This window comes from Rattus rattus, chromosome 5 (assembly GCF_011064425.1).
Source record: "Rattus rattus isolate New Zealand chromosome 5, Rrattus_CSIRO_v1, whole genome shotgun sequence".
Lineage (NCBI taxonomy): Eukaryota > Metazoa > Chordata > Mammalia > Rodentia > Muridae > Rattus > Rattus rattus.
The window spans coordinates 35,946,377-35,969,343 of record NC_046158.1 but is presented as its reverse complement, the minus strand read 5'-3'; the positions used below and the strand labels follow the sequence as shown (position 1 = coordinate 35,969,343).

The window sequence follows — 22,967 nt, the reverse complement described above, 5'->3', positions numbered from 1 at the left end:
ATATGTGTGTGTGTGTGTGTGTGTGTGTGTGTGTGTGTGTGTATCTGTATCTATATGTATGTATAGCAAAATCTTTTAAAATACAATTAGGGGCAAAGTTATGTTTTGAGTCCTTGGAACAATATTTAAGAAAGGACTAATTAGAAAGTAACATCTATTAAATATTTCTTTAACAAAACTACAACAATGTTAGAAATGGACCGCAGTCCTTACAACTGAGGTCTTCCCTTTTGCTGACCCCTTCTCTTTATAAGAGTTTGGGTCTGTCCCAGAAGCTTATGCTTATATGACTTTTCCCAAAATGTGCAGAGGAGTGGATGTTATGTTATTTATAGCATTATGAGGTTTCTTCCCTTTCTTGGCAGGAAGTCTTACTATAGTCTTCCAAAACTATTGTGAAATAAATCATAATCAGAATTGAGGTTTGGAGTCCCTCCCTCGTCTTTCTGAATCTATTTTTCATTTTCACACCTAACTATTTGTGGGTGGGTGGTGGTGTTGGGGACTGAATGAACATCGATGTGTGTGTACATGCACACAATGCTGTGCATGCAGAAGTCAGAGTTCAAACTGCAGTTGGTTCTCCCCTCTCACCAATCAACCCTGGGTGCTGAGCATTTTTAACCACTGAGCTGTCTTGCCAGCCATCTTCAGTCATACTTTTGAATGTAAGTTCATTCTTTATAGATTTTCTTAGCCTGGTAAAAAGAGTAACACATTGAGCTTTTATAAACATAAGCATTTCATCGGTATCTAAGAAAATACGGACTGTGTTGCCTTCACATTATTCTTTGTGGGTGTTTCAGTGTGGCCGTAAATTGCTTATTGTGAGAGGGTGACATAAGTGCTGCTTTGGCATAAAGCCATCGCTGGAAGTTTGAAGTCTGCTACTTGGTATGAAGCCACCCCCACTCTACCCCCCATATCTTACTATTCAAGCTTCTCCTCATCTTCTCAAAAGAATGTCTGGGAGTCCCTGATCTCTCAGACTCTCCTTTGCTGTTAAGAGAGGATGGACATTGCTAATCTTATTTAACAAGGTTTCCAGGGTGGTGATAAACAATGAAGGCTTTTGTGGTCCAGAGCAGTCACAGACATATCTTAAAGACTTGCCGTTTTATATTTTTCAGCTTGCGTTGGCCAGATCAAGCTCTCTAGGTGACTTCTCCTGCTCTCAAAGGTAAAGAAATTCATTGGTTTCTTTTCTTTCTTTTTCTTTTCTTTCCTCTTCTCTTCTTCTCTTTTCTTTTCCTTCTTTCCTCTTTTTAAGTCTCTGCCTGAGATAAGTGCTACACACACACACACACACACACACACACACACACGCGCACACACACTGCTCATACTACAGTTTTAGGAATGAAAGCTAATTCATTGTAACAGTTATTATTAATGTTAAATATGTGCTCAATATGACATTTTGATATTTATTCAGCTTATTTTTTATTTGCACTTACAGGAAGGTTGTTACTGTGGAAAAGCAGGACAATGGAACCTTTGGATTTGAAATTCAGGTGGGCAGTTTTTAAACATTCTAGATTTCCTAGGGAAAAACAGTCACTAATTTCATCACGATATTTGTAAAGAACAATGAAGTCAGGATAGGGATAGAATGACCATGGAGGCTAGATTTTACTTAGTGTGTGGTTTGTTGTTCAGTGTGTTGGGTATTATGGGGAGAGAAAGCATTCTATTGCCCTTCTATTTCCTTCTAGAAATGCACTTTGCTCCCTGTGCATCACTACGGTCTTTCTTAAGGATGACTCCAGACAAAGATGCTTGATATTTTACTACTTAAATAAGAAAGCAAAAGATTTTTACAGGAGTTTATTTTCAGCTAATCATATTCTTTTATTGCATGTAAATCACAGTCTAAATACTTGAGTTGGGCATGGTTGGTCATGACATTAATCCCAGCACTTGGGAGGCAGAGGTAAGGAGTTCCAGGCTAGTCAAGACTACCTTGTTTCAAAAAATAAAAATGAAAATGAAATACTTGTCAGATGGTATGTCTGTGTATATAGAATCCATACATGTTACAATTAAGAGCATTTTTTGGATTATAGTGAGAAATTTGTAACACACACACACACACACACACATCCCATAATAATACTTTATTCCTTGAAATCCCACTGGTGGAAGTTAACATTGTTCTTCCTAGGTTTCAGTGTGACTGTCCAAGAATATTTGTTGCCTGTCTTTTTATAATTATATTTGAGAAGATGGAGAATGCAGTCAAGTGGACTGTAGTCTAATTGAGTGGGGCAACTTAAGTCCCATTTCCCCACATCATTTCTGCATTTCTTTCCCACGTGCTTTGCATAATCGAATTCTTATGCTATATGTCAGAGTTTAGATCTTCGCTTCAGTGAATGCTGTTTTCAGAAAACATTGCCATGGTGGCAACCCCATAAAAGGGAACTCGTTTGTATTTTAAGATCAGGAGCAGGAAGCTGCTACATTAAACATGTTTTATGAGTAAAGAAACAACATGGGATGAATGAGGAAGTTGTGGGAGCAGAGGTCTCTGCTTTCTGAGCTCTGCTCCTTTAAAATTTGGTGAAATCTAGAATTTACCATAAAATCATTGAGACATAATTTCTGCAGAAAACAATGCACTGAATCTATCAGATTTTAGAAGTACAGAACCCTCACACGGACTATTTGATGTTCTCCGAAGAGATACTGCATGTCCATCATGACATCTTCAAGGTTGCCTAATGGTAGTAACTAGATCCCCGTCACTGCTTTCTTATGTTTCTCTCTCATCATAAGGTGTGTGTGTGTGTGTGTGTGTGTGTGTGTGTGTGTGTATAGAACCAAATTCAAAATCATCTTTACTAGATGACAGGCCACAGGAATGTGAAACCTGAGTTGCTCAATGAAGACCCGATGGCTTTACCTCTGAGCTACAGCACATACATGCCATCTCTTCGCTTAGCAGGGATGGCTTGTGACAATTTCTTTTTGAGCCAACAGAACACAAGGATGGGAGATATGGGTGGGCGATATGGTCATATTATTTGATCAAGTATTCTTTTCTGTGCCTTCGTGGCTTTTGGTTTCCCTTTTTATCTCTAATCCCCAAATTCACAGCTGCTATGGAATGCGCATTTGCCAGCTACAGAACTCCAAGTGCTTCTTGTCTTTCTTTGTGCTCACTTTGGTACTTATCGATGGAAGGTGGGTCTTCCTGTTGGTGTGGATTGCTGTAACAGTGACTTCTGAAAGGTTTATCAATCAGTGTTTGGCTCCTGCAGCACATGAATTAGATCGGCTTCCATTTCTATAAGGAGCTAAGCTCTGGTATGATCTGAGACAGGAAATTCTCAAAAAAAGGTTTCTGATACAGATGGGACACGTGTTATAGGCCCTCCTCTTCCTTTCAAGTAGGGGATTCTAAATGCACTACAATCTGAGTGGAAATCAGCATTTAACCAAGAGTAGGAGTGATCTACATGTGTGAATGATCATGGTGTCTCAGGCTTGGATTCTTCTAGAAGAAAGCAACTCTCTGGTGTGGATTAGTTTTTAATAATCAGATTTTAAAGGACAACTCAAAACACTGGGGTTTTTGTTTTTGTTTTTTGTTTTTTCTGAGTTACAAAACTGCTACACAGAGCAAATGTTTCCCTAGTTTTTAGAGTTTGAAGTAAAAACTAAAAACACCAACAATAGAACCCACTGAATTGCTTGTGTCAAACTGAGACATCTAGGGAAGCATGACTCCATTTTTATTTAGTTGGCTGACTGAGGAACTGGTGAAAATTCAGGGCAGGAGGGGTCTGTACGCTCAGAAATGAAATTGATTGAGTCAATTAGAACAAACCCAGGGCAGATTGTCATTATTTGCAGAACTCTGATTTAATATAATTACTGTTGGCCAGTCTCCCTGCTGGATGTTTTGTATCTCACACTCTCTCCCCCAATGCTTACTTTAGTCTAAACACACACAAGGATCCTTTTCTTTCAGTTGTCTATGGTTATTTCATCCCATTGAGAACTGAGACTCAATTTTTTTCTTAATATACAATGATGGCATCAGGTGGCCTCTTAGGCTTGAACATAGAACATTTTGAACTGCTCACATCCCACTGTCTTTCTCATGCCCGATGTTTTGTGAATGGAATTGGCTGGCGATGATCTGGTGGAGTTGCGAAATTGGTGCCTTCCATTCAGAGTACGGTGGGAAAAGCTATTCCAAAGTTGTCCTCTGCACTTATGTATTACTCCACGTAATGCTCTTGGTATGGTTTTAGGTTTGACAAATATTTGTAGACCTTTTGGAAGAGTTACTATGTATCCACTTATATTTTATAGACCTACAGACTTCAGAACCAGAACATCTGCTCCTCAGAAGTGTGCACTATGATCTGCAAAGTGCAGGAAGACAGCCCCGCTCACTGTGCTGGCCTGCAAGTTGGTAATGTAGCTCTGCTCATGCTGAAAGCCATTTACATATCAAGAAACTCTTTGATAGGAAGGTTAGGGAGCAGTTGCTGCTCTGAGTGTTCTTGAGTGACAATGTGCTTTGGGAGCTTGCTTGTTTTGCTTCATTTCCATGTCATTAGTTAAGTAACTAATAAAACGCTCATTTTTTTTTTCTGGGCTTCTCACAGGTGACATCTTTGCAAATGTCAATGGCGTGAGCACAGAAGGCTTCACTCACAAACAAGTGGTTGACCTGATCCGATCGTCGGGAAATCTGCTAACGTAAATATCCACTTAGTTGCAGTGGGGTTTCAAAGATGTTTTGGTGTCTGAGAATACCTGATAAGTGACTGACTTGTCTGGTTCTGTAGACACTATTTGTAGTGCCCTGGAAGGAATATAGATACATAGCTTTGGGGTAGGTATGAACATTTCTATGGGCTTCTTTTGTTTCCCGAGGTTTCATGAGTTATAGCATATCGTCAACACCTGAAGTCAGGGGATGGCAATAGACAAAAGTCTTTGTGGGAGGGACATTATTTACTGATATATTTTTAATGTCAATTTAATAAAACCGGCACACATTTCTTTGGACCAAGAGAAATAGTCTTGTTGCCACAGTTCATGAAATCTTCCAGCTATAACATTTTTTTCTCTCTCTCATATGCCTAAAACCTCTTGTCCCCTCCCCCATTTGTGAATGTTTCATAAGAAATAATGAAATTCTCTCACCTTGGAGCATATATAGTCATAGGTATTAATGTTCAATTTATCAGAAGACACTGGTCTTCCCATCAACTCAACGGGTTTAAACTTTTAGACTGATCTTAACCATGTCAAGGAGTTATATCTACAAACACACCCATTCGTATCCACAAAGTCATAACTATCTAAGAAAATAGCATTAGGCTTGCTTTCCCTGTGTCCTAAGGACCCAATAGGACCTTAATAATCAGTTATAAGGGAATTCATTATTGCATAAATATCATATGTACTGAGCAAATATTGAGTTTTTGATCTCTGTGTGCATTCTAAGGAGGCAAAAATAAACTCTGTAGAACTCTAAAATTTATAGAAAATTTCTAAAAAAAAAACCTGAATTATAAAAAATTACAGTTATTGATAACCACTCTGAGAGAGGCAGAATAGTGTAACAGGGGTGTCTACTGAGGAAGACAGGGGCCAGTTGAGCTTAGATATTCAAAGTGTTCCATCTACTCTGAGGAAGTACTTTTGGAGCTGAGACTAAGCAGAGGGGAGGAATGGATATCTGAGCTCCTGGTAGGATCATGTAGGTAAAGAAAGATGTCTTCGAGCTCTGGAAATGGATTTGGCATATCCTAAGGATGAAGTGAAATTGGCGGCTGGTGGATTAGGGAGACTGTATGAGTGATGAAGTCAGTGTTGGCCAAGCATCAGATCATGAGATGCATTGCTGTGCCAGGCCGTTTGGAATTTGTTCTGAGATGGGTAGTTTCAACATGACCTAATTCATTTTTCTTCACAGACTCTTGGCCAGTCCAGGTTAATCCCTTTATGTAGATGAAGTACCTGGGGCTAAGGAAGGGTTAGTTGAGTCCAGCCAGGTAGTGAGTGACACTGGGACCCAGTCTGCTGAGGATGTCGGGACTGCTCTTTCCAGTTATAGCTGTGCTTTGTGAGCTGCTACTAGAATCTTCTAGACTCTTCATGAGTACTTCAAAGGAAGTGTTGGGTGGGTGTGTCGAGTCAGATTTTAAAGATGATTGATGATGGTGGAGCTGAGGGTAGCCCTTTCAGTTTTAAGGAGTAAAAATTAGAAAAGCCTTGTCTCAAAGAAACTACGTAGAATCTCAAAGATTCTACGTATTTTTAGAGTCATAAAAATATGTCCCATGTAGACGAAGCAAGAAGACCATAGGTAAATAAGGGTAGAGATGGTTCTTAGAAACCCACAGAGGAATAAAATATGAGACAAGGTGAACAAAGACTGAAGGGAGAACCATCCCTACAGTTGTATGCGTCATGGCTTAGAGAGCTTAGAACACCATTAAGAGTCTAATGCAGCTTCTTAGTGATTCTACTGTCCAAAAACGAGACTTTATCTCAGTCAGAAACCACAAAGTATTTTCTGTATTATCGTCTTACTATGTTGGGTCTGAGTCTGGAAGAAAAGAGAAACCGTGGTTTCACATTTAGAAGTCCTACCATATCTTTAATTTTTTCTTTGCTTTCATAAATATAACTATAATTTAGTTGCGAGAAAGACTTAGAACAAATACTTTAGAATGTTTAAGGGTGTGATTCCAAGGTGAAATTAACCATCATCCTTAGATGGAGGATTTGTAGTCAAAACAATGCTCAAAACAAACCAACTCCTGAGAGAATAAATCTTCTATTTTTAGAAAATCTTTGATGTAGGAAGAGAAGAACAGTGTTAAACCAGTTACTCTAGATGGCCACTTATAAACTAAAGGTTTTCTGATAAAATAGCCATACACAGTTGCAGATAATCTTCCCTGTTTCAAGAAATAACACATCGAGTCCACTGATGCGGAAGTCCTGTGCCCTTTTTTTATTGATGTACCATCTGGCTCATAATAGATGCCGAGTGAATGTTTACCAAATAATTAAGATTATTGAGCCTGTCCAGGCAAGAATAGATTCTGGTGGGTGAGCAACATAGTGTCTTAGTGCCATAGTGCCATTAGCATGTACTAGTGCCTTCTAGAAAATGAGCTATGGTTTATAATTAGCCAGGATCTTTTCCTCCACTCTTTGCCAGACATTTTTCCCTTTGTCTTCTTTTCTTTCCTTCACTGTTGTTCAGAAGTTTGGTTTAGGTCCAGATACTCAAGTATCCACACTCCATAGTCAAGAGCCTCAGAAAGGGTGATATTTGTGTTGAATTTCTAGTATAGCCTGCTCTCCACTTGCCGAGCTTCTTAAGGATGGTATCTCTCTGAAGAGATAGCTCTGTTGTTTACCCCACCTTTTCCTTTCTCTTCAAACAGGATAGAGACTCTTAATGGGACAATGATTCACAGAAGAGCAGAACTTGAGGCAAAGCTGCAGACTTTAAAGGTAATTTGACTTAACACAGCATGTCAATTTTCATCCATGAATGTGTGAGTAGTAGAATAATGATCTATCTTGGGAACCCAGATAACCCTTGAAGGGGAAATTTCAGGATGCATCTAAGCTACTGACGGGTCAAGGACCACACAATTATCTTGGCAGGAATATCTAAGACTGTGAATATGTGTAAATCACCCTCTTCCTTCCCCATTCAGACTCTATGAGGCTCAGAAAGCCAGCGGGAAGGCATATTACCTGAAGAACTAGTCATTGACGCACCTGTGATCACTCTTGATTTACATTTCCTTGAAGGAGGAAAACAGAGGAAGAGTTAGCACTGAGTGCTGCAGACTGCTGTTTTCCCAGTCTCTTTCTTTGCCTCCTTTCCCTCTGAGCCTTTCTGAAAATGGACTATCACTAACGCCTTTGCTGTCCTTGAGTCTGCCTTCCCTGGCAAACACACTATTACCTTGAAAAGAAAGAAAAGGGTCACAAGAAGCAGTGTCTGCTCAGTGCAAATTCTCTGGCATGGCTCTTTGAAGGTTTTCACAGTTCCTTAGGTTGGTGAGTCTTCCAGCCTAGGAACTCCAGACACTGCTGGAGTGAGTTTAAAGGTGCTCTGACTCCTCCCAGGTCTTAGTACTGCCCCCTGAAGGACAATGGAGCTGCCAGCTACTCAGGGATAGTTTAACTACAAGCAAGCTACTTACTTGTGTTTGTGACAATCTGAATTCATTACTTTTTGTCATGAAGTGAGCTTATAAACTGATTTCAAGAGGACAGTTCACTGTGCTTACATTTTATCTAGAACCTTTCCCTTCCACCGTATTTATTCACTAGCAAGCCTCACTAATATTACCTTTGTTACTTTTGCCATAGTGCCCATTCCCTGTGACTTTCTATTTAAAATAAAATCATTAAGAATCCTTTCCACTCAGACTTTGATAGGGATTAATGTTTGTTCATGAAATAAGTAAGAAGAGTTGAAATTTTTATGGTTCTTGTTTATCTCACTGTGAGCATGTTTTTCATTGTTATTTAGCACGTCATATACTCCAGAATAATTTCCTTCATGCTTTCCCAAATACATTATCTAGCTAAAACAGGATAATCCTTTTTATTTTGAGTTTTGTCTTTTAGGTCAATTATTCAACTAATTTACTTTTCTTCTCTTATAGCATTGGCTAGGATCTTTAGTCTATTGTAAACTGTATTCTTGACTTAAAGGACTGCTTCTGAAATTTATGTAAAATTTCTCCTCTGTGGGTCTTTGTCATCCTGCATATTATTTCATTAAATGATGATAACTAGATCTTCCCAGAATGGTCCTTATATGTCTTTGCTACTTTTGAAGAACTGTTTTCTAGGTAATTGAAAGTATTCTAGGTTTATGAGATCCAAGTTTTGTTTCCCTACTTTTAGAGCTTCTAAATTTCAGTCAGTTTTCAATCATCTATATTACATTTTTTCCCTAAAAACTTAGTTTTTTCTTTTGCCTATTGAAGTCTTTAATTCATTCAGAAGTATTCTTGCCATATACTATAAAGTATAGGATAATTTGAATTTTTTCATATGAACAGACAGTTCTCCCAATATAATTTCTTTTGTACGTTGCTTTTCTCCTCACCTGAATTTCTGTGAAATTTCTCTTTTAACAAAGTCTCCATTTAAGTCCACATTTACTCACAGGGTCTCTAATGTGGTCGCTTGGACTTTTCCCTCCAACTCAGTTTGTAATAGAGAGAATACCTAACTGAACAATGTTCTTAGTCTGTTGATCATCTATCAAATTGTCAAGTTCCATGAGTAAACGCTAGAGGTGTGAATGACATTTCACTTTATATAGATAACTCAGTGCCTAGGGTATGAAATATTACATAGTATTTCATATTCTTGTTGCTATGTTTTCTTAACTATTTTGCTCTTTTTCTTTCCATCTTTCATAAAATCTGATAATTTACACATACAGGTCATATATTTTTTTTTGTTGTAGTATCCTTTGTACTTTAGGGTTTTATTACAGTTTTTCTATAAAAATAAATTTTATGGTTAATGAATAGATAATAGATTATTTATATGTTGTTATTAATAGTAAAGCACTTTGTTAAACCACATAATCTATACTAAGTTGTTTGTATATTATTTGGTGTGCTGTACAAGGACAATAATTTACAAAATGGATCTAGTTCCCTTCTCTTCTGGGCCATCTTGGTGAGGATTTTTGCTTAAGGTGAAGTGAACAATTCTGGCATCCTTACTGTCCTTTAAGGGTGGGTCTTCAGTCTTTTTCACATTAAGAATGGGTTATTTTTATGAATAGACTTTGGATTCAAGAGGTTCCCATTCAAATCACATTTTTATTAGTTGGTATTCTGGTTATGTATTACAGATTATTAGATACCCATTGTACCATCCATTTGCCTACAAAATTCATGATGTTCTCATTTGTAATCGCTGAATAGTATTCTATTGTGTAAATGAGCCACATTTTCTGTATCCATTCTACAGCTGAGGAACATCTGAGTTGTTTCCAGCTTCTGGCTATTATAAATAAGGCTGCTATGAATATGTGTCTTTGGGATATGGTTGGGCATCTTTTGGGTATATGCCCAGGAGCTGTATAGCTGTGTCTTTAGGTAGAACTATTTCCAACTTTCTGAGGAACTGTAAAATTGATTTCCAGAGTGGTTGTACCAGTTTGTAATCCCACCAGCAATGGAGGAACGTTCCTCTTTCTTCATGTCCTTGCCAGCATCTCCTGGCATTTGAGATTTTGATCTTAGCCATTCTGACTGGTATAATGTGGAATCTCAGGGTCATTTTGATTTGCATTTCTCTGATTACTAAGGACTTTGAACATTTCTTTAAGTGTTTCTCAGCCATTCTAGATTCTTCTGCTTTGAATTCTCTGTTTAGCTCTGTACCCTCTTTTAAAATGGGACTATTTGTATTTTTTTCTGAATTTAACTTTCTTCAGTTCTTTATATTTTAGATATTAGTCCTCTCTTGGATGTAGAGTTAATTAGTGAAGATTATTTTCCCCAATCTGTAGATTGCCCATTTGTCCTATTGATGTTGTCTTTTGCCTTACGGAAGCTTTTCAGTTTCATGAGGTCCCATTTATCAATTGTTGATGTTGGAGCCAGAGCCATTGGTGTCTGAGTTCTAGGCTCTCTCCCACTTTCTCTTTTATTAGATTCAGTATATCTGGTTTTACATTGAGGTCCTAACTTACTTGAGCTTTGTGCAAGGTGATAAATGTGGATCTATTTTCATTCTTCTCCATAAAGACCAGCAGTTAGACCAGTACCACGTATTAAAGATGCTTTCTTTTTTCTACTGTACATTTTTGACTTCTTTGTCAAAGATCAAGTGTTCATTGGAGTATGAAAATAGCCTTGAATGACCTACATTTTTGTTTCTAAGGTTCCCTTTTAGGTTACTAAGTTTACAACATGAGCTGGGGTTGTTCCTCCTTTTTTTTTTTTTTTAAACTCTGATAGAATTTTTGTAATGTCATTTGAATCAGCAGGACTCAGGGTTCTTTCTGGAGGGAATACTTTCAAACCATGGCTTCAGTTTCTTTATTATTAGTAAAGGTGCACAGATGTCTTTCTGAAACAGTTTTAGTAAGCTCTGTGCTCATCAATAAAGTATTCTAATTTTTAAATGTATAATGGGGCCTGCCTGATTACCTAATAAAACTTCATTCTTAACATTTAGTCCCTGCTCTAGCTATGACTTTTATCTTCATTTTTATGTATTCTATTCATGCTTTCTTTTTACCTTCTTTATTATTTTCTCTAGGGATTTTCTCATTATCCTTCTTCTGTGTGTGTGTGTGTGTGTGTGTGTGTGTGTGTGTGTGTGTGTGTGTGTGTGTTTATGTATGTGCCTGTTTGTCTTCCCCTCTGTTTCCTTGTTTCCTGACTAGTTTTCACTACAACTTAATTAGGTCCAGACTCCTACCTTAATTCATACTGTTTATAATTAGCTCTGATCTTTATATCTACAGATGTGTGACTCTAGCTCTGTGCACTGTCTTTATTACTTCCCACATTATCTTGTGGGCTTCCATTAGAAATGTGTTAGGGACTTTTGATCTGCCTTCCTCAATAATGACTTCAGCAGCATCCTTGTTATATAGAACGTGTTCTTTTTAATGAGCTTTTAAATGTGATTTATACTTTATTGACAAGAGGTTCTATTTTGTATCTGTTCTTATTTCTCTCGATATTTTTGTGCTTATGAATATTGATTTTATGTTTCCATCAGAATTTATAGTATTCTTATTTCGGTGTCTGTTTCGGATTCTTCCTGTTTCTATGTTGCTGGGAGAAATCCATGCCTTGATTAGCAGCTCACTGCCTTTCCTGTCATTGAGCACCCGAGGATACTGTGGGCTTGAAAGTTAGTATCCTATCTATGGGATGGCTGAGCAGTTCCCTTCACACAGGGAATCAAAGCTCTCTTTCCAGGTCTAGGTCCAGCAGCTTGGCTGCCTCTCTCAGACAGTAAATGACTAGCGTGACTCAGGTCATGAAGGGTTGCTTTGTTTCTCTCTCCCAAGGTACCTCCAGCTGAGAGCAGCCTTTATCAGTCTACTTTTCTGAGTACCTAATATTCAGTCAGGGTTTATTTCTCAAGAAGGACATTTTTGCTGAGTTCGTAGTGTTAAATAGACACTTCGAAGCCACACATTACCTCAGGATCTAAATTCCTACCTAATGCTTGATGCTTCAACTTGACAGCTCTTGAAGTTTCTGTTCTGGTTACTACCTCACATTTGTGTCTAACAACCAGTCTTGAAATTATGAGATATGTACTTAATCCCTCTGGGCAGAAATGACTGGTCTGATCTATAACTCAAGGTAGGCTGGCTTTCCTTTTACACGATGACATTTATTTTGCATCTTGTATGTGTAAGCATTCTAATCACAAAGACAGTGAACAGCCCTATTTCTTCACTGGAAGAACTGTGTCCCTTCTGACTCACATTTTCAGGGATTTCTTTTGTCTTAGCTTCTGCTTCAGATGCTTAGCACAGATAGTGAGCTAGTTAAAGGGGCTACTTTTAAACATATGTCTGTTAACTGCTAGGCCTAGTGTATACCTTGAGAAATATTTTTTCAATGAAATTTTCTTTTCCAGCCTATAATGAAATTATGAAATTAAGTGACATATTATCTGTTGGAGCAAAATAAAAAGATCAGGTACTGGGGGAATTTGTCTTTAGGTGCTATTTATTTGTCTTATGTAGAATAAAAATACTGGGGCCGTACCTGGAACCCACTCACTGTGTGATAGCTTAAGGTCATTTAAGGAAGCTGCTTTTTACATATTATTCAACAATATTCAACCATTCCTTCAGCTGCCATGGATGGGTCCAGTGTCGATGTAGCCATTGACACAAGGCCAGATCCACATGCACCTTCAACGCTCATGTGATATAAAACATTTAGATGTGACTAAATGTTTAACAACCTTGAGGAAAATAGAAAAATGTCTCAGATTTGAAATGTCTCTGCTCTTTACACTGAAGTTTTCTTAGTACAAGTCATGGCACACTTAGATGACGAGGCTAGACCAGAAAATTGGGGATCATAAAGCCTTCAGTCACAAATATGAATTATCTGAAAAGCTCTGTCTATGAACTTTGGAAAACCAAGTTCAGAAAGGTAATATTTTTTGTCCTTGTGTCTTTAGTTTTGACTAACCACCTACCTTTTTCCTTTGCTCTGTTCTCCCGTAGGAGATAAATATCTTTAGCAAAGAAGAAATGCGTAGGTCCATAGGCTAGCTCTGGCTAGTCCTCTGCTTCACAGGCCTCTGGTCTTGGTTTTCACATAACTATAAACTTATAAGAGTAGTCACAGATGCAGCCGCCCTTCCTGTGACTCCTATAGCATATTTCAGTTCAGCAAAACTAAAACAAAAAACAAAATAACAACAAACAAACAAACAAACAAACAAAAAACACCCAGAAAAAAACAAAAAAACTAACAGCAACAACAAGTGATCTGAGCTAAGCTTCTCACTGCTTCCATTGTTTGACTGAATGTTGTCAGCCACAGAAACGCTTCAGTTGCCGCTGTGAGCCTAAGTGCTCTGTGGATTGAGGAGTGATCCCTACTCCTCGTACTCGTTCAGTGATGTTCTTGCGATTTTACTTTCTTTCCCTTCTTCCATTTCCTTCTAAATGCACATTAAAAATCTTTCTATTTTAATCCTCATTCCCTCCCTCCAGGGGCTGATATACGGAGGATTGCTCTTTTGCAATGAGGCCATCTTTCTTATGGATAAATGTCCTTGGCAAGCCAGAGCTGTGCCCACATGGTGGCCTTGCTATCAGGACCTAAAATAGCAAAGGCAAGGTGAAGCAGGGGGCAGGAAGCAGGAAGGAGAGTGAACATGTAACACCTGCCTTCCCAGATGGCTTCTTCTCACTTGGCTTTGGCTTCCATTGACTTGGCTAGCCTGTGGACTGGACCAGGCCAGGCCTTCTGTGCCAAGTGACTGCTCTCATGGTCCGTTCTTTCTCATGCTGGTCACATTCTTCCTATTTGCTACAGTAGCCAAGGGAAGAAGCAGTTTTGAAGTAAAGGGGTGGGCTGGAGACACAGCTCAGTTGGTAGAATGCTTGCCTAATGTGTTTCATGTCTTGGGATAGTTCCCCAGAACTTATCAATCGCATGGTGGGGTACATACTTGGGAATTGGAAGTAGGAGACTCCAAAGCTCAATATTATCTTCAACTGCCTAGTGAGATCAAGAGTCCGTCTTAGCCTGGGCTACATGAGATGACATTTAAAAACAAACAAACAACCAATAAACAAACAAATAAAGTTAGGGCGCTTAAGTGTGTTCCAGATAGATGTCAAATGAAAAGATTGTTTCAGAGCCCAGACTCATTGGTTGGTGATATTTACTAAGCACTTACTAACCTCTAGTTGCTGCTCCAAAATTTTCTATCTGTTAACTTATCTAGCTCTAAAACTCTAAGGTTTCTATCCAATGTTATCTATATCACTCATGTAGAAATGCTAGTAAGCAATTTCAAACCTGAAATGACATGCACTTCACCAGTTTTCTTTCTTTTTTTTTTTTTTTTAAGAGAAGACTTGTGGGTCCTTGAGAAATCAGTATTCCTAATACTCTCTATAACTCAGCCTATGTCTCCAGAGAATGGGAGTGGGGTTGTCAACAAAGGAAGTCCCCCCTGCCTTGCCCACTTGGATTTCCTAAGACTCAGAACCTTTCCCCCCTTCTCTTTCTCACAGCAAACCTTGAAGAAAAAATGGGTGGAGCTCAGGTCTCTGCACTTACAGGAACAGCGCCTGCTGCATGGTAAGCCCAATTTCCTGCCAGGAAACCACATTCTCGTCACACCCTCTCCGAGTTTCTGCCTCCAAATATTTTCAGAGTATCACTATTACAGTAAAAGTTTGCTTAGTACCAATGCAGGCTATGGGTCTGTGTTTTGCTGGGATGAATGCTGAGGTGATGGTGCTTGGTGGAGGTTGAGTCACACTACACTCTCTTCTCCATACAAACTGCATATGAATATGAAAACATGCATGGACACAGGGATGTATGCATTTGGAAGAGGTGACCAGTGATTGGAGAAGACCCCGAGGAAACATTGCCTGACATTCATCAGCCACTGAATTAGATTTCTGAAAATGATTCTGGCTGGGGCTAGTCAATCAGAAATGGCTGTGTATTTTATTGGTAGAGCAACAACAGTTTTCCAAATCGCATTAGTTATATGTGAAGGGAATCTCAGAACCAAGACAGACATGCAAGATTATTATGTTAAGATGCATTTGCTATCTATGCGTTTTGAAGCAAGGAGTTGAATATAGTCAGCTGGTTTGTTCTTTGCTAGTCACTTGAGGTGTGAACTTCGTTTTTAGGTCAGTTGAGAAAGGGTCCTGCTATATGGCCCTGCCTGTTTTGGTGCTCACTAAGTAGTCCAAACAAAACTCCTTATGCCTTAGCCTCCCAAGCATGGAAATGTCAGTCACGTGCCACCATAACCAGTAGGAGGGAACACGACACACAAATAATTTTCTGGAGTCACTAGCCGTTTGGGCTGGAATGTAGTTCATCTCTTCTTTAGAGAACACTCAGCTAGCCTTCATTTAGCAACTGGAATGTTTGTTCAAATGATAACTACTTGGCAGAAAAAGATTCAACTTAAAAATCATTTAAAATAGAGTCATAAAACCACAAAAATATACAAATTCACGAATAACACATATGTATGATATATGATATGTCGTGATGTAATGTGGGCATTGTACGATGTTTAAGTCAAGATAAACTAGGCATTTATTTATTTATTTATTTATTTATTTATTTATTTATTTACAGTATATCCCTTCTAGCTTTTGGAAGTTATAGTACATTTCTTGTTAGCTGTAATCACCCTACCATGTAACACACCAAAGTTCTCACTCTACCTAGTTGTAATTAGTGTCCATAGATTGAGATGTTGGGACATCTTTCTCTTTGCTGGCCAGGCTCCGGTAGCCACCATTCCACTCTCAACAACCATCAGAACATTTTTTAGATTGCACCCATAATGATATGATTTCCTGTTTGTGTACTTGTACTGGTATTTTTTCATTTAACACATCCATGTTCATACATGTTAGCACAAATATTTTTTTTTCCTTTGGTTTTTGTGGGTGAATGGCATTTCACTCTGCATCTACAGTGTTTTCTTCCTCCATTTGTCAGTTGACAGATATCTTTGCATATCCCATGTTTTGGCTACGATAAATAAGATGAGCTTGTAAGCATAGGTTTTGTTGAAACGCTGATTCTGTTTCCTATGGATCTACATACACTAGTGACAGTACTGGATTATATGGCGGTATGCTGGTGTTTGTTTGTTTGTTTGTTTGTTTGTTTGTTTTGTGGAGCTTCCATGCGGTTTTCCACGGCAGCTGAACTGTGTGAGGTTGTTTTTCCCCCAGCTTCGCCACTGATTTTTATCTTGTGTCTATTTGGTATGAGCATCTTACAAGGGTGAGATGACTCTCATTGTGTTTTTAATGTGTGCTTGTCAGTTGATTAATGATGCCACACATTCTTCTATACCTGTTGGCCAATTTCATATCTTCTTCTGACAAATATCTATCCAAGTCTATTCAACAATGCATCTTATAGTCTTTTATTTTTTTCTGTCTTCCGAAGATCCTTTATCTTCTTAATTATTGCTTAGGCACGGATTAATGGTTTAGAGACTTGATTTTCATTTTCAACTAGACAAGTTTGAAACTTAGGCAAGTTACTTCTCTTTTTAAAATTATTTATTTATTCTGTACACACACACACACACACACACACACACACACACACACACTTTTTGCCACAGTGTCTGTGTGAACCATGTTATGAGAGTCAGTTCTCTCCTTTGACAATATGGCTTGCAGGGGTTGACCTCATGTTGTCAGGTTGGCCCTTACTCACTGAGTCATCTCACTGGCCTGCTTTTCTATTTTAAGAATTTCAGTTAATTTTTGTTGTTGTTGCTGCTTTGAGAGAGGTCTGTTTTGTTGAATGCCTCTTTGCCTCAGCTTTCTGGTGCTAACCACCAATACAGGCACCGTCGTGCCCAGCTCTATCACACTACATTCTGGAAAAATCGGAAGAATTTTTGGCTGCAGCAGGGGTAGGGGGTTTGTTTGTTTTGAGAGAGAGAGAGAGAGAGAGAGAGAGAGAGAGAAAACAGAGGCAAAGGGAGACAAAAAGAAAGACACAGACAGACAGACAGACAGACAGATACACACAGAGAGAAAGAGACAGACAGAGAGACAGACAGAGAGAGACACACACACACACACACACAGAGAGAGAGAGAGAGAGAGAGAGAACAGAGGCAAAGGGAGACAAAAAGAAAGACACAGACAGACAGACAGATACACACAGAGAGAAAGAGAGTAAGAGAGAGAGAGAGAGAGAGAGAGAAGAGAAGAGAAGAGAAGAGAAGAGAAGAGAAGAGAAGAGAAGAGAAGAGAAGAGAAGAGAAGAGGAGAGAGAAAGAGTGTGTGTCTTTCTTGAAGCCTTGTTCAGCTTCCCGGTTTTCATAGACACAGAGTGTTCCAGAAGCCTTTGCTGAACTACTGAAGGTTCCTGAACAGCCCAGTGTACAGTTTCCACAAGTACAGGAACAGTCCTGAGTAGATCTAATATCAGGAGATGTATTGCACATTTTTTAAGGGACTAGAGGTGTTCTTTCATTTGCTTTTTCTAGAACTAGAGGAAGTACCCAGAACACCAGGGTCTATCAAGCAATTGCTCGTCCATCTGGATTTATCTGCTCATTGTAAGATTAAAACAAGCAGGTTGTAGTAACTGAAAGGAAAGCACTGCGTAGACTGGCTGTGCTTGGCTTCATAGATCAAATGGGGGTAGAGCAGAGTCTCCTACTTTGTCAACCCGAGTCCCAGGAGAGCAGAGTAACGAGGACTAACACAGGATGCCTTTTGGAGGGCTGGGAACCCTGTGCCTTTTTTGGAAACAAGTCACATTCTTAGTTATGCTTTTCTGAGCACACTCGCTGGCCAAGCAACGAGAAGCAGGTGGGCAGGGGAGAATGTGACTCACAGTTCAGTTTGGGGAACCCATGTGTGGGTTGTGAAGCACTGACCAGAAAACTTAGCCAAGCAGCTAGAACTCTGGGGACAGAGATGCTTTCTAAGCATCCTAGAACATGGCAGCCATTCTAAGAGGAAATTAGGAATATCGAGACTGGGAGGGATCATTGATTTCATAAGCCTTCTTATAAGCATGTGTTCTGATTTGTAGCTGTTTTTCCCACACGCTTTTAGATAGCTTTATAATAAACTTCCAATTCTTTACAGAGACAGATAATGAGAACCAGAGAAGAGTTTTCTGAGCGTTTATTTTCACCTCCCTTCTGTGAGCATTTTCATAAGAGTTTCCAGGGTTACACAGTTTAAGCAATTAGCACTTGGAGGTTCACAAAGTCACATTGTCTTAGCGTCAGTTGTGTTGAGCTGATCTCACGTCAAGTACGCTGCTATCTGCCACTAAGATAAGTCAGCTTACAAAAATGGAAGTTGTATTCGACTCAGTGTTCAAAGGCTTCAGTCCGTAATGAACTGGCTTGGGTCTGTGATAGTTCGTGGCAGAAACACTCAGCAGACTAAAATTGCTCTGCTAGTGGCTAGAGAGTGAGAGAAAAAAAATGGGGCATGACACAGAAGTTTTAATCCAAGACTGTGTCCCCTGTGACCTAAATTTTCCTGGGAGGTAACGTCTTCGAAAGTTTTCACCATCTCCCAATAGCATCTCCATTAGCATCTCCAGGTGAGCCTCCTGGAGTACATTCTAGATCTAAGTTATGGGCATGAATTATCTTGTTTAAATGTATTCCCTTAGTAACTAGTCCATGAATGCTAGTTTGGGGAAACCTCCTAACCATATTTGTGCAAGTGAAAACTTGGGCCAAAGTGTTTGTTCTTCCTCTCTTGTGTTCTTTAAACTTGGGTGTGCTTTCTTGTAGGGACTGGTGGTTGAATCCATCTCATAATAGACTCTTCTCTTTACTGTAGGAGATGCGGCTAACTCCCCAAATTTGGAAAACATGAACCTCGATGAGTCCTCTTTGTTTGGAAATCTACTGGGGCCGAGTCCAGCCCTCCTGGACCGGCCCCGATTGTCCAGTGAGAGCAGCTGTAAGAGCTGGCTGAGCTCCCTCACGGTGGACAGTGAGGATGACTACAGGACCAGCGTGTCGGAGGACTCCATCCGGGGTGCTTTCAGTCGGCAGACAAGCACCGACGATGAGTGCTTTCACTCTAAGGATGGGGATGAAATTCTAAGGAATGCTTCTTCCAGGAGAAACCGGAGTATCAGTATCACTAGTAGTGGGTCCTTTTCTCCTTTGTGGGAGAGCAATTACTCAAGCGTGTTTGGGACTCTGCCCCGGAAAAGCAGACGGGGAAGTGTCCGGAAACAAATTTTGAAATTCATCCCTGGCCTTCATCGTGCTGTGGAAGAGGAAGAGAGTCGCTTTTGATGGGTGGCAGAGACCTTTTGAATCGTCTCGTCTCGTTTCACAATCCTCCACCTCCCAAGATGAACTCCTGGCTTAGTGGGAAAGTGCAGATAGAGTGTGTAGCTTACATCCCATTTCAGGGCAGCATTGACCTTTAAATTCTTATACTGTTATTTTTGGGTCTTATATCAGGGTTCTGGTTGTTGTTGTTGTTTGTTTGTTTTTGTTTTTGTTTTCCCCCAATCATTAGAGCTCAAGTTCTAAGCTGACATCAGGGGAGGAAAGTAATAGGTTAAATAATGTAATAATATGTCTGTTCATTTTAATGCTGGCCATGAAAGTACAAAAATATTTATTATACGAACTATGCATGTAAAACGTGGAGAATTCTTGGAGTCACGTGTGAATATGGACTGACAGAATATAATTATTGGGTTGCTTTTCATATGTTAATTCGATAAACCACAAAACCTTGTATTTGGTTAATTTACTCAGTAGCCTCTGAGGGAGCTACCACAAGAGAGAATTAAAGTTGCTTTCAAACCATTAAAGGAACATACAAAATATGGCCATCAGCGTCTTCTCACTTTAGCAGTGACAGTGAAGCAGGAGAGAAGCATGGTATTGGGTGCAAAGAGAGTACTTGGGACCGGTACCCTAAGTAAGCCACTCCTCTCTCTAAACAAAATGAGTGAGACTCATTAGTTTTAGACCATTTCAATGTCTATTTTCTACCTGAACATGGATGCCAAGCCCAGAAATCTCAGGCTCCTATAGATCTGTGATTATATTTTGCTGCAAATATCTAAAATTCTAAAGATGAAGAGTGGGGTAAGAACTTTCCATCTGTATGTGTTTCTCCTGCTATACCTCATTAAACATTCCACATAGGCCTCACCTCAGCTCTCAGGTCCCTGTTAGTAGTATTTGTATTGTATTCTCACCTGTCAATCATACTGTTATTTCAACATCCGTTAAATTCTTTGTTCTGGTGACACAGCTGATCATTACCTATATGCTCAAGTAAATAGTCTGAACCATGTGATAAATACTTACGTTGATTCTAAGCTCCCCCCCCCGTGTGTGTGTGTGTGTGTGTGTGTGTGTGTGTGTGTGTGTGTGTGTGTGTGTGTGTGTGTGTGTGTTTGTATGTTTTTAATGGAGCTGATACATTTAAGTGAATTTCTAGTTGGTCTATGGAAAGCAATTTTGATAAAAAAAAAAGTGAGGTATGGTTTGTAAGTTAAGTAGTAAAATATCTAGGTGGGACCTGCTGTTTATAAACTCTTCGAACTAAGACACGTGCTTGTTTGTGTGTTATGGGGCATACTTCTCAGGTATACCAGCGGTGCTGAATGTCAGACAGTCTAAAAGCACCTAATGTGACCCCGGAACAATTGGAGACGGGATACAAAAACAAAATCAGGGACGCAGAGCCTGTGTCACATGGCTGGCCAGTGTCCTGGCTAGAAATGGAAGCCAGTTCTTCCTGGATCTAGCTACTCTTGGCCTCTTTAGAAATCTTTACTCTTTTTGCTGGTTCTGGTCGAGTTATATTAGAACAACTGAACCTTTCTCATCATGGTTGTGCGTGATATAGGGACTTAAGAAGTCAGAAACTCAAGTCTCACCAAAAAAAAAAAAAAAATCAACAGTGGCTCTTAGGTTGTCTCAGACGAATAGTTATGACACAGACACATGTGGGAGGGAGTAAGATCAAAAGAAGCTTTACTGTGGGAAGATGGGGAAAAGTGATAAATTAAAGGGGAAACTCCTGACCATGGTAGGGATTCCCAAGAAAGGCCTTGCCTAGAAGTGTTTTTATTTTTATTTTTGTTTATAGGATCTGCAGCAGATATTGGCAAAGGCTGAGGTAATTTCGATTGAGATAGGTCAGTTCTCTAGGGTACCATGGCCTATGCTAATAGAGGACCAATGCACTGAGCACATCCTTCTGCTCCAACCACCGGGATGATCCCTCCTTCTTTGCATGCAGCCCACTCCATCCAGGATACTTGCAAAGATTTAGCTTTGCTCATCTCTGAGTTCTGTTAGTTAGCTATCGGCCTTGACCTGTCTGTTAGCTGATAGTCTAGGTATATTGCTGGCTGCAAATTAAATGACGATCTCTATATGACCAGCTTGTACTTCTATCATTTCAGAGGGATAACTCAGTCAAAGCTACGGAGGTGTAGCTGGGTCTGGCTGTCCTTTTTACTTCATTTTCAGGTCTTTGCTTACAGGGTGATCCCCTTTCTGAACTAGACAGAAGCTTCTTATTGGATGTCCTTACCCACAATTTAGTGTGTCACAGCTGAATCACAAGCAAGACTACAGGAAAGGGAAACTGCCTTGTGTATGTTCCCTCAGTGCTGCCCCCAATAAGGGATTGAGCTGACTCAGACACTGGAATGAAGTCACAACAGACATAGGTACAGAAGAGCTGGATGGAGGGGCTGGAATGATGGCTTAGTGGTTAAGAGCACTGACTGCTCCTCCTGAGGGCCTGAGTTCAATTGCTAACAACCACATGGTGGCTCACAACCGTCTTAATGGGATCTGATGCCCTCTTCTGCTGTGTCTGATGACAGCTACAGTGTACTTACAGGATGGTGTAGGTCACATGCTTTGATGAAGTTGTACCAGCCACCAGGAACCTCAGCATGCTTGAGACAGCTGAACAAGGATGTTGCTCAGCTAATCTTGGTAAGAGGTCTCTGCAGGGTAGCAGTCTAAGACTGTAGTCATCCCAGAGGAGAAAGCTGAGCCTGATACTTTCACACAGTCACCATCTGTATTCCGACCAGGGGTAGGTCTTGCTATTCCTGTGGGTCTCAGACACTGGGGTCTTTTGACATGACAGCACTCATGTAAACAGTATACATCAGCTCTAGACTTTATCTGTTCCTCAGGACATTGGCCATCTGGCCCGCCATTACTGACCTTGCAACCTAGAGTCTGTGTTCTTTGTGTCATGTCAACATGGTTGTCTCATACCCAGCTCCCAGCTCTCTCCATCTTCCTTGTCACTTCTGACCAAATTGTTTTAATCACAACCTTTGTTTTAACCCCAGTATCTGTTTTATTTCCTTCTCCTTGGGATCAAAACGGAAACTTCACCATGAGGCCCTTTTCTTCACTGCCTGCAGAGTGGTAGCTCCAGCCTCTGCTCTATGCATTTCTCACTGTATATAATACTTCTAACTCACCTGCGGAAAATATTAAAATTTAAATTGTAGAAATATCTTGTTGTCTCTGATGAGTAGGAAACCAAACATTTAGGGTGATCTCTTTTTAGCTTTCATTAGCAAGCTTTCAGATATAGTACATAAGTACTTGAGTTCTACATTTCCTTACACTAATTAATTGCACTACATTAATGATTCCTTTAGAGCTTGTAAAACAGTTACTACTGAGCTAGTGCAGCATTTCCCCCCATCTTT

General features: G+C 39.7%; 1 protein-coding gene across 3 annotated transcripts in view; it reads left to right on the top strand.

Moving 5' to 3' along the window:
* Positions 1–20,088, top strand: part of Cytip (cytohesin 1 interacting protein) — a 70,144-nt gene extending 50,056 nt beyond the window's left edge. For all 3 annotated transcript variants that reach the window (XM_032903318.1, XM_032903319.1, XM_032903320.1), the window contains 7 exons: positions 1,131–1,180; positions 1,460–1,514; positions 4,324–4,426; positions 4,623–4,716; positions 7,428–7,497; positions 14,771–14,837; positions 19,079–20,088. In XM_032903318.1, coding sequence (XP_032759209.1) covers positions 1,131–1,180; positions 1,460–1,514; positions 4,324–4,426; positions 4,623–4,716; positions 7,428–7,497; positions 14,771–14,837; positions 19,079–19,545 — 906 coding nt within the window. In that variant the 3' untranslated portion in view covers positions 19,546–20,088. The remainder of the gene's footprint in view (positions 1–1,130; positions 1,181–1,459; positions 1,515–4,323; positions 4,427–4,622; positions 4,717–7,427; positions 7,498–14,770; positions 14,838–19,078) is intronic.
* The last annotated feature ends 2,879 nt before the right edge of the window (positions 20,089–22,967 follow it).